Below are 11935 nucleotides of genomic sequence, written 5' to 3'. Positions count from 1 at the left end.
AATATATATATATATATATATATATATATATATTAAAAATAAAATTATTTTTTTATCAATATATTTTATGTACAATGCATCGTTTAAAATTAATAGCTAGGCATTGCTATATTATAACATATAGTATTTTTTTTACATTTAGTATTTTAAAATTATCTATATAAAAACTTCATTGTAATATTTAAAATAAATCTCTTTCGATGTAGACTCAAAAATATCTCTTTCAATTGGAGGTACTAAGATTAATCAAAATATGTCCTAAAAACTTACATAACAAAATTTAGGATTATTAATAATAATTAATAACTTGATATCTGAAAATAAAAGTAATAATTGGATTCATTCACTAACGCGCTACTTCACATAACTAAAGAAATACTAAATCCTCATTAATAATGTAAATAAGAATAACATATATACAAAAAAGAAATGAAAACTAATTAACTAGCATATGGTTTGAGCTAATAACTATATGAACTAGGATTAATTACTTAAATATATTAGCAATAATATCTAATATTAAATGGAATTTTATTAAGGAAAACTATAATATCTAATAATACATAATAAAATCAAGTTATAATTAAAAAAATATTATTAATAAAGAAACTAAAACAAACAATCCATAACATAATTTAAAAAAGTAAAATAAACATGGAAAGTAAATTGCAAGGTGATTATAAAAAAAAGTTACATTTACAATTCAAAATTTACTATTTTCTTTATGATCGTTCATTATAGATAATTCAAAATTCAAATTTACTCTTTCAATAAAAAATAATAACAAACAATATAAAATAACATCAACCTAAATTAAAAAAATACTGTGAATTTATAATTGTTTTAAGGAAAAAAATAGAATTTTTTAGAATTAAAACTACATATATTTAACTAAAAATATAAATATTACTATAGTACTATACTAGTAATTATTTTGAAATTTCCAGTGGGGCCCAGTGCCCCCACTGCCCCCCCCCCCCCCTCCCTCCGTCACTGCTTGTGAGTATTACTTTTACTTTTTATAACAAAACTTTATTAAGTAGTGAAATTGGTAATAAACATGATGAGACACTAGACATTATTCTTCATCCATCCTCTCGAAATGTATTCTCATTTAAGAATACATGAATTTTATAAAATTGATTAAATATGATTTATTTTACAAGATGATTAAAATACATGATTGAGTATTTTCATCCTCACGTATATAATTTCTCTGATCCCACTATTTTAATGGGATAAGAATCAAACAAAACTAGCTTCAATGATACTTCATTCGTCCACGAAATTTTTTCCATATATATATATATTTTTTTAATTTGGTCCATCCATTGTCTTCTTTTTTAGAAAAAACTTGGTCCATCCATTGTCACATTTTACACAAAAACTTACGTACACCCGGATGTACGATACACCTGGGTCGTACCCGACCCGGATCCGACCCAACTGAACTATTTAACCCCGAATGTCTAGTGTTATTTCAATATAGTGTTAGTGTCATTTTACACGTAGTGTTAGTGTCATTTTCAAAATAGTGTCATTTGTAAAATAAAATAGTGTTAGTGTTATTTTTGAAATAGCGTCATTTGTAAATTAAAACAAAATAGTGTTAGTGTCATTTCAAGATCGTGTTAGCTTAGTGTCATTTCAAGAAAAAATGGGTCAGGATATTCCAACTGGATCAGGATCCGGGTCGGGTACAATTCGGGTGTACGGTACACCCGGGTGTACAAGAGACTAACTCCACTTTTTATTTATAGTGATAGTAGGGTCCACACAACTCCAATCACATTTAATATATTACTCCACTAACAATTTCATTTATATACATTTTACTAAAATTCGTGTCATTCAAAATGTGATAAATATTTTGTAGATGGAGGGAGTAGAAATAATCAAAAGCCTTATGATATCTTAAAGTATCAATTCATCAAAGCAAATGAGGGATTAACTTTACTATTTTTTATCTATATATCAAGCTTAATTAATTCTTTAAAATAAACGTTGTCTTATTGTGAATGAATTATGTGGTATATTTAGTAAAAATGAAAATAAGAATATACTTTGAAAGTTAAAAAAGAATAGGAATGCATTTTAGAAATGAAGTAAGAATATCTCAGCAATCCTATTTCTGTTTTGTTTTTTGTTTTTTTCTGATAAATTAACAATATTAAATAAATAAATTTAAAAATCGCGCTACAGGAGTTTCGAACCCAAAATCTTTGACTTTATACATTAATTTCTTATCACTTAGCCAACACACGGACACCTATTTTATCTTTTTGTGACTGGGGAGGAAGAATCCATCATAAAAGTTGAAAATTTAATTACTCTCTCGTCACAAGCATATAAATCCATCACAAGCATGCATACATGAATCCATCATATTACTCCCTCTTAGTCATGTGATGATGAAGTGAAAATCAGGAACTTTAACGGTGAACTATTTTATTAATGTCTTTATAAGCTTAAGTTTGTCGTATTTAATTTGTAAGATATAATTTTTTATGTAATTTGCAAGTTATTGAATAGAAAATGAGTTTACTTGATATGCATCAAAAATGTTGATCGTGAATTCTCATGAGCTAAACAAATAAAATAGAAAAAGAACAAAGAAACTAACTATTTATATCTACATATATGTAATCATGCAGTGAGAAAAAGGGAACTGCATGATATAATTAAAATTTTAATCATTCTGCCATCTCAAATATTATATCGCCCCTAAGCAAACCCTAATAGAAACCATCAAATCAAACTGAATTGAACTGAAAATTTACCCAAACTGAACTGAAAATTTACGATTTGATTTAATTTGAATTTGGTCTTTAAATGATGCAATTCGATTTAATTTTTCAAACCCAATTTAAGTTCGATTTTTTTGGATTCGATTCGGTTTCAGACCAGATCGTCTAAATGCTCACCCATAGCCCCTGAATCGTAAATCATGTTGTTGCAGCCTTTTCGCATGTTTGTTAGGGATTATGCAACTTATCCTATTAAAAGCAATAACTAATTTTATTTAATAAATGTTAGTTTTAATTACATTGCAGTTTTTTCCTTAATGTGGAGGACAAACATGTAATAATAATAATAATAATAATAATAATAATAATAATAATAATAATAATAATAATAATAATAAGTATCACATGTTATCATGTTACTAGCAATGCAAAAAAACTATTTACAATATCAAGTTATTTCCTTTGTCTATAAAAAGTATGACACTTTTATTTTTAGGATATAACTTCACAGTTTTTCTTTATCTTTTATCCTTACAAATATTTCTACTTATAAAAAGAAATCACTTATAGTCCACATTTAATTCAATATCAACCGCTTATTTTATACAATGATAGAACTCTTTATTCACTATATAGAAATCATGAACAATTTTATTAAAATTTGTATCCACAAGAAATATCATATTTTTAGTGGACAGAAGGGAATACATGATATAGTAGAACGGTCTAGATCTAACACAATCTTCAATCCAAATTGAAGGTAGAAGAGAAATAATTAAATTTTAAAATATTCAGATCGAGACGTATGTATTTATTTAGGGATATTTGCCGTAAAATACACGAACTTTCAACAAATTCTGATTTTTCCCATGACCTTTAAAATTTGAAAAAAAATACACAACTTTTTGATTTCTTCTAGTTTTTCCCATGAGTATGAAATACTCTCAAATAGAAGCTGATTTTAGGGCTTTTGATTTAGATTTTTTTATATTTAAGCTTGTACATCGACTTTATTATGACATCTTTATTATCCCTCACGCTTAAGTATCAAAAAATTTAAGTCAAAAGCCCTAAAATCGGCTTCTATTTTAGAGTATTTCATATTCGTGAGAAAAATTAGAAGAAATCGAAAGGTTGTGTATTTTTTTTCAAATTTTAAAGGTCATGAGAAAAACCAAAATTTGTTGAAAGTTCGTGTATTTTACGGCAAATATCCCATTTATTTACAACCCAATTCAGCAAGTGAAATAATTAAACTTTAATCAAGGAGGGAAACTTAACCTTTTCATTTAAAGTAGAAAACCACTTTATTAATTACCACTAAACTAACCAAATATTTTTTCGCTATATTCATAACAATAAGTCTATGCAGCCACATTGTGGCCACCCACACACTAATATAATAAGGATAATCTTGATTTATTTAATTTATTTTTTTAAATAAAAATATGATTTAGTTATTTTATTATATTCTCTATATTGTACTTATTTTTTTAATTTTTTTTTTGCATTTTTTATTTTTAATTTATTTTTTAACAAAAATAAAAAAATTATCAAAAAATTACTATAATGTAGAGAATATGATAAAATGACTAAATCTTATTTTTATTTTAAAAAATAAGTTAAATAAATTAAATTATTTTCTACTTAAGTAAATTGTGGGCAGCCACAATGTGGCTGTTTAGCATTACTCTATTCATAAAGTGGGTATCATTATTATTCTTTGCCAAATAGAGCTACACTGGGATCCGCATCTCACTGACTACTCTGAATCAAACTCTATGCATACCGACATTGTTTTTGGAATAAATTTTACAATAACTTAACAATACACGTTTCAATAAGACTGATGTTAAACAGTTATTGCAGCCACACACTAATTAAATTGAGAAAAAAAATTACTATGTATTATATTGTTCATATTGTAGTTATTTTTTTTTTATAAATTTTTTATTTTAAAAAAATAAAAAGTACAAAAAGTATAAAAAGTTAAAAAAATTAAAATAATAATTATAATGTAAACAGTATAATAAATTTACGTATTTAACTAATTTGTACATAGCCACATTGTTTCAATAATTGACCTCATTCACGAAACCTTAAATTGGCAGAGTAAGAATGAAGAATAGTTGTAGGCTGTGATGGTAAAGTAATTGGTGGGGTGAGGAACAGGAAGAGCCTAAACCTAAGGTTTGGTAGTTGCAGAATTAATTGGTGAGTAGAGAGTCGGGCGGCGAAGGCGGTGGAAGTTGTAGCAATTAATGGAGTAATTAATTAATGAGGGCTGCCACCTCACCTCCCCCTTTTTGTATCTATCCACTATTCCAACTCTTCAATTTCCTACATCTAATCTACCATTCCATTTATACCCCTCCATCTAACTTTGTTTTTCCAAAAAAAATTGGATTTCGACTCTTTCCTCAAATTTTTTATCCGGATTAATATTTTGATTTTTCAATACAGATTTGACCAATGTATCTATTTTTTATACGATTATTCTAGGTTCAATACACAAACTTTGAGTTCATTTCATCTTCTTTCACGAAATTTCGAACATTATCAATAATATACAAATTTTAATTTATTTTATACTTTCTCATCAATTTTTTTCTCATGAATTTTAAGAATTGTAAAAAAAAAATACACGAATAATAGCTTATTTTATATTTTTCACAAAATATATTATTATAAAAAATGATCCAAATAATTATTTTATAATTAATAATAAATGCCGAATCATTTAAGATTAGACATTAGATAGTTTCTCAATCATAAGTTCATGTGATGGATATATCATATTATTAATTGGATAGGAAAATGCTAATTAGCATTATATAATTGGGCGATTGATAATCATAAAATTTAAGTTAACATTGAATCTAAAATGATGTCATGTGACACAACTTTAATTAAAATGACGTTATTTTGATTACGAAATATATTTTATTTAAAAAAGGAATTAATGTCACGCATGAATATTCATTGTCCTCTATCATTAATTAAATTAATTAAGCTAGCTAGTTAAAAAGATAACGAGAGATAATAAATGTATGATTACTTATCGTCTAATTGTATAAATCTAATTAGCATTTCCCGATTTAATTTATTACATGAAATATTCATCACATAATCATGCGATTGAGAAACTTTCTAATGCCTAATCTCAAGTGAAACGGTATTTATTGTTAATTATAAAAGAATTGTTTGGACCATTTTTTTATAACAATATATTTCGTGGGAAAAAACAAAATGAGCTAAAATTCGTGTGCTTTTTGACAATTCTCAAAGTTCGTAGAAAAAAAATGAATCAAAATTTATGTATTTTTTAATAACTTTTAAAATTTGTGAGAAAAGTCAAAATGCACCCAAAATTCATGTATTTAAGGTGAATGACCATTTTTTATGGATACGGGCCAGAGTTGGGCTTAAGAAAAAGATAAACTCATAGTATTTGAATATGGACTTAGCAACATTCTGCCCGAATTTCAGTCACAAAATCTCATGTACATTCGGGTTATGGTACACTTGGGTCATATCTGACCCAAATTCTGACTCGGATCTAACCCAACTGAACTATCCTACCCGAATGTCAAGTGTTAGTGTCATTTCACTATAATATTAATGTCATTTACATGTAGTGTTAGTGTCATTTCAATATAGCATTAGTATCATTTTCGAAATAGTGTCATTTGTAAAACAAAATAGTGTTAGTGTTATTTTCGAAATAGTATCATTTGTAAAATAAAATAGTGTTAGTGTCATTACAAGATCGTGTTAGTTTTAGTGTCATTTCGTGTTAGTGTTAGTATCATTTAAAAAAAAATAGGTCAGGATAGTCCAATTGGGTTCGAATCCGGGTCGGGTACATCCCAGGTGTTGGATTACAAGCTTGCGGGCGTATTACAATGTAAAAGAAAAGTAGAAGATTAGAATTACAATGAACTAAACTATATTGAAGTTACAAGAATGAAAAAACCCGTGAAAAGATGTAGCCGAGTCGAGGATGATCCTCTATCCGCAATACGAGATACACCCCGGTAGTGCTCACGATTTGGCGTGTCGTCTCCAAAGATGAAATGGCTTCGTCTCGTGGGTAGCAGCACCACAGACCAACGAGCTCCGGCGAACTGAAACGAGGCGAGAACAAAGCTCCTGAACTATATGAGTGCAGAGAGTATGTGGATGCTAGAATGCAGATTTCAAAAAGTGTTTTGATGCATGGAGTGGCTGTCCTATTTATAGGCACAGTCCATTTATGGAGGATCCCGTCTAATAATGACGGCAGTTACGTTGTAACTCCCTCCCGTCCAATAATGACGGGAGTTTCGGAGGTGTGGAAGCTTCTAGTTGAGAGACCAACGAGTCCTCCCGTCGGGTTGAGCCCCTTGTGCACGTGTAGGCCCAAACGATTAGGCCTCGTTCTTTGGACCGAGAAATCGTTGGTTCATTGGGAGCTAAGGGTAGGCCCAAAGATCAGCCCAAAAACCAATTGCCAAGATCCAAGTCCGACCGAGGCCGGGTAGGCGGCGGCGGCGCGCACGTGTGGGCTTTGCAACCCATCACTTGTGCACACAATTTTATTACATGCACTGATGTAATAACTTATATAATGTCTTAGTTATCATCCACAAAACAATGTGGGTTAGGCATTAACATCTCTTTAGTGCTTATCACTTTCCAACAACTCCATATTACAAGTACCCAACTTTAAATAATTATTTTCCACTCACCGGAAATCGATTTTGAATAAATAAATATACTACGATCATCTACTCGGAACGTACGTAGATCGATCCTGTGCCATTTAATTATGTTAAATTAAATATTTTCGGTACTCGAAAAATTATCAAATATTGGTTACTCACAACCAATTTCCAACACCTGGTGTACAGGAGACCACTTCAATTACAGTCTTACATCCAACTACTAGTCAACTACTGCTCACTTTTGGATCTTCATTTACATTCATGTTCATCATCTTTTATTAGATGTTTTCTTTGAACTGATTTTTAATTAGATATTACTGAGTTCTAATGTACAGTTATAAACCCTTACCAATACGATACGCTGCAAACATGAGATCTAATAAGATTTGGTTTGGCTTAATCTTCGAGATTGCATGTAGAATGAGAGATTCCTCAAACTCTTCTGGAAGTTCCAAAATCTTTTCTAGTGCCTCAGGGTGTATGTAGATCGAATAGGACTGAAAAAATCGACCAAATTGATAGTTTTGAGAAAGAAAAAAAAACAAAAAAACTTTTACACGAGTTTTCATTCCATGAATTTTCATATGGTGTGTTCTGTTTGGTTGTAAATATATCATGAGAAAAGGAGGGATAAATAAAATTTCACCCTTTAAATTCTTCTTTTCTTTTCCCATATTTTCTACTTGACCTTTACTCATTCCTCATTTACACTACAAATGAGGGATAATATTATCCCTCCAAAAATGGTGTGATAATATTATCCCTCCTTTGTAGTGTAAATGAGGAGTGAGTATGAGTCAAATAGGAAATGTGGGAAAAGAAAAAAAAGATTTAAAGGGTTAAATTTTATTTATCCTTTTTTCTCTAATGATAAATTTACAACTAAAGAGAACGCACCCATAAAGTCAACGTGGATTGAATGTTTTAGAAAAATACTGGTAAAGGCTCTTTAAATCATGCTTAATTATTATGGTGAAAATGGAACATGTTAAATGGTATAAACTGTTCGATCTTGCTTGACACGAACGGATCTCGATGATTCCTTGCCGTTAACAGCTTGTATCTTCGAAATTCCCGCAAACAGTATATTGATTTTGTATTTAATGGGTGAAATTTCAAATAATAGTTAGAAATAACTAATAACAGTGAGAAATGCTTTTAACTTACAGTATTATGGAGTATTAATTTTGACAGCAATTAAATATAGTAGAGTGAGCGTATTTACAAATAAGGAGTTGTTCCCCTTTATATATTCCAAGTAAGGTAAGGGGTAGAATGATCTTTTCAAGTCGCATGCTTTCAAATTTGTTGTGCTTTGTCTTCGTGTAATATGGTGACGTCAACTGATAACGTAGCTTGTCAGAACAAAACACGGTTATGAAACCACAAGAGGTTTGCCACGTGTTCCCACCGAAAGGTGTCATTTTCATCATCCTCACATTCGACTTGTTCTTTCTGCTTTCAACTCTTTGCCCAAATCTCTTCTTCTCTCCTCCTAGTTTACCTATTTGCCTACACCTTTCTACTTGGTCCAACAAGTCATCCTTTAGCTTTGAGCCTTTATTGCTCATTCTTGGGCTTGCTCTTGGGTAGTTGAGCCTCTTTTACTATAATTAAGATGGGCCCAAATACCATCTTCATCAATCACAAATAAATAAATAAATAAAAAGTCCACATATAGAATACAGGATTGTTGTAGTATATTTATCGCTATTCGTATATATATTGATGAGGTCGTACAATAAAAATATTTTTGGTTACATAACTTACATTATATTAAAAATTATTTATTGCCAAATTAAATGAACATTACAGTTCAAATAACAGCAATCTCGAAACTTTTGACCATGATACCAAATTAAATGTGCATTTTTGGATGAGATGATATAAGTATCAATGTTTTCATTTTTTTAGAGGATAAGTATCAATTTATTTGAAGTGGTATAGTTCTTAAAAAGTTAATTTGGAATTCAAGTATTTTACTACCTAAATTTTCAATTAGCGAATTATCATGAAAAGTTGATGCAGACACAAAAACTTTGTGAAAAAAAAAGTGACATTGAAGTGATTCTAAATTCTAATAATGCAATAATATTCTTACTTAAATTTAAGGACGCCTTGGACAACTAACTTAGTGGGCCGCTCGAAACTGGATTCCGTTTTTCTCATTTATGTATCATATCATATCTAGATGGCTATTAGATTTTATTTTTTAGAGTAAGATTAGAGACTATATTAATGATAATCCCGATGAATCAAGCCGAGAAGCCAGCTCGGGAAAGCTGACTCCCAAATCCTTACATAGGCACAAGAAATAGCGAAATTCGCTAAAGAATGGGCTACACAATTAGCCTCTCTACGAACATGGCGGAAATCCACCACACAAGCCTCGCGAGCAAAAGCAAAAGTCTCGCTCAAATCATCGCATAAAGTCGGCACTCACTTTCTCATCATGAACAACGTGAACCGCTAGGAGAGAGTCGGAAAAGACAATAACAGGACCAAGATCTCTATGAAGGCAATGTCCAATACCAATCACCATAGCTTGTAGTTCTCCCATTAGAGCAGAAGTGGTACTCCCGATCTGCTGCGCTACAGCCATTATAGGCTCGCCTCTCCAGTTGCGGACAATGCATCCAACCCCAGCTACACAGCCCCCTTCTTTCCTCGCCACATCCACATCAAGACGCAGGTAGGTCCGCTTAGGCGGAACCCAGCGACAATCTCCTTCCCTGGGAAGGCTGCGGTTCTCCGCATCACACAAACCCCGAGCCTCCTAAAAATTTTGCAAAAAAATCGAGTAAGAATCCATCATATCCCCCTGTACATTCACTGGATTTCCATGCTTCAAATCACAAAGTTTCCTCCACACCCACCAAAGGCAGACACAGAACAGATCAAGCTCACTATCATCCACCACATCAGCAACCTTAAAAAAGATATCTCGCATAGACATGTGAGAGCAATCCTTAAGCCACTTCCACCAAGGGGAGGACTTCCATAGACGTCGAACCACAGAGCAGAGAATCAGACAATGAGGGGCCATTTTCTTGCTTTCGTACATCTTGGAAATAAGGAGGACACTGATTTTCTTATTGGAGTGTGGATTTGCACAACGTGGTGTCTTTGGAAAGAGAGAAATGAGGGTAAATTCAACAAAAGCCCATGGAAGACTGAGAAAATAATGGCAGAGATCAAAACAAGAATCTGGGGGTGGTCGCTGGCGTTTAATCAGAAGACAGAACCAGACGAGTTCAGGAGATGGTTCTTTGGGGTGAAATTGTGTGGCTAAGTCAGGTGTTTCTTCCTTTGTATTTCTCTTCTACTTTTTGTGTTTCGTTTTTTTTCCAGCTGTGTTGTTGGTGGGGTACCTCTGGTACCTTTGATTTCTTCATTTATAAAAGTTTTTACCTTTGCCTGATCAAAAAAAAAAAAAAGACAATGAGGGGCCGAACCCCAATCCGCATGACACCAAGAGCACACGCCCGAAATGGGGATATGATGTCCCTGAAGATTCAAATCCGTTGCAATCCAATCGTTCAAGAGACGCCACAGAAAAATTCTAATCTTTGGAGGAAGATTCCTTCCCCAAGCTACTTTCCATTGTCGTTGTTTCTCTCCCGACCTCGAGTTAGGATCGGGGCTATAAAAACCCACTCCAGCCAAGTATCCCGATTTCACGCTATACCTTCCTTTCTCATCAAACCGCTAAAATCTGGAATTATGTGCAGTATCCCGATGGCTATTAGATTTTCAATTTGTAAAATATCACAAAAATCGATGTGAAATTTGATAAATCAGTATAATAATACACATTAACTGTCAAAATAATGTGTTATCAGTACATAAAACAAACTCTCGATTTAACAAAATTAAAATTAAAAACAATTTATTTAACTAAATTTATTATTATAAAAAACATAAAAATTGAAAATAGTGTTGTGAATCGTAATTAAATTGATACTCTATTTGGAAATTGGCATCCTACAGTAAGACGTAGAGTTGGTTTCCTCCAAATCGGGCGAACCTTTAGGCTCCGGCGGCCTGCAGCTGGGCCCGCTTGAGCAGCGCGTCCGTCTTCTCGGTGTGGCTGAGGGTCCCGACGGCGAGCGGCGAGAGCGCGGCGTCGAGCGAAGCGAGAGCGGAGGTCCTGAAGCCCTGGCGCTCGAGGGCCAGCGCCTTGAGGATGTGGGAGGCGGCGTCGGTAGGGTCGAGGGCGATGGCTTGATCGGCCTCGGCCTCGGCGCGGCGGGCGCCGTCGGCGGAGGTGGCCTCCGAAAGGAGCTGGGCCGCGAGGACGAAGTGGCGCTTCGCTTGGAGTTGGGAACGGCGGCGGAAGAGGCGCAGCTTCGTCAAGAGCTTTTGGGGGATGCTTTGTGAGAAGAGGAACATCAACGCCAAGATCACAAATATTGCAGCCTGTAGAACCAAATCGCTCCACATTTTTCTTCTTGTTTGTTAAATTGGATGAAAGAAAATTGG

The 11935-nt window shown here is 32.5% G+C and overlaps 2 protein-coding genes across 2 annotated transcripts; both read right to left on the bottom strand.

The window, feature by feature from the left end:
- Window positions 1-9683: 9683 nt before the first annotated feature.
- Window positions 9684-10576, bottom strand: LOC130992690 (uncharacterized). The gene is made up of 2 exons (XM_057917441.1): window positions 10330-10576; window positions 9684-10229 (listed from the first exon to the last, which is right to left on the bottom strand). Exons 1-2 carry the CDS (start codon window positions 10515-10517, stop codon window positions 10100-10102), a joined length of 318 nt encoding a protein of 105 aa, XP_057773424.1. The 5' UTR covers window positions 10518-10576; the 3' UTR covers window positions 9684-10099.
- Window positions 10577-11482: 906 nt separating this feature from the next.
- Window positions 11483-11896, bottom strand: LOC130993824 (uncharacterized). The gene has a single exon (XM_057918861.1). It carries the CDS (start codon window positions 11894-11896, stop codon window positions 11483-11485), a length of 414 nt encoding a protein of 137 aa, XP_057774844.1.
- Window positions 11897-11935: the final 39 nt, after the last annotated feature.

Source organism: Salvia miltiorrhiza, chromosome 7 (genome assembly GCF_028751815.1).
Source record: "Salvia miltiorrhiza cultivar Shanhuang (shh) chromosome 7, IMPLAD_Smil_shh, whole genome shotgun sequence".
In the NCBI taxonomy this organism is placed as follows: Eukaryota; Viridiplantae; Streptophyta; class Magnoliopsida; order Lamiales; family Lamiaceae; genus Salvia; species Salvia miltiorrhiza.
The sequence above is the reverse complement of the archived record's forward strand: the minus strand, read 5'-3'. Positions and strand labels throughout refer to the sequence as shown.

Bases quoted from the DNA above. Each gene is read 5' to 3' on its own strand.
- LOC130992690 (XM_057917441.1), bottom strand. From the start codon at position 10,517: ATGTACGAAAGCAAGAAAATGGCCCCTCATTGTCTGATTCTCTGCTCT. The intron at 10,230-10,329 runs GTGGGTGTGGAG...CAAAATTTTTAG, and splicing joins CTGTTCTGTGTCTGCCTTTG to GAGGCTCGGGGTTTGTGTGA.
- LOC130993824 (XM_057918861.1), bottom strand. From the start codon at position 11,896: ATGTGGAGCGATTTGGTTCTACAGGCTGCAATATTTGTGATCTTGGCG.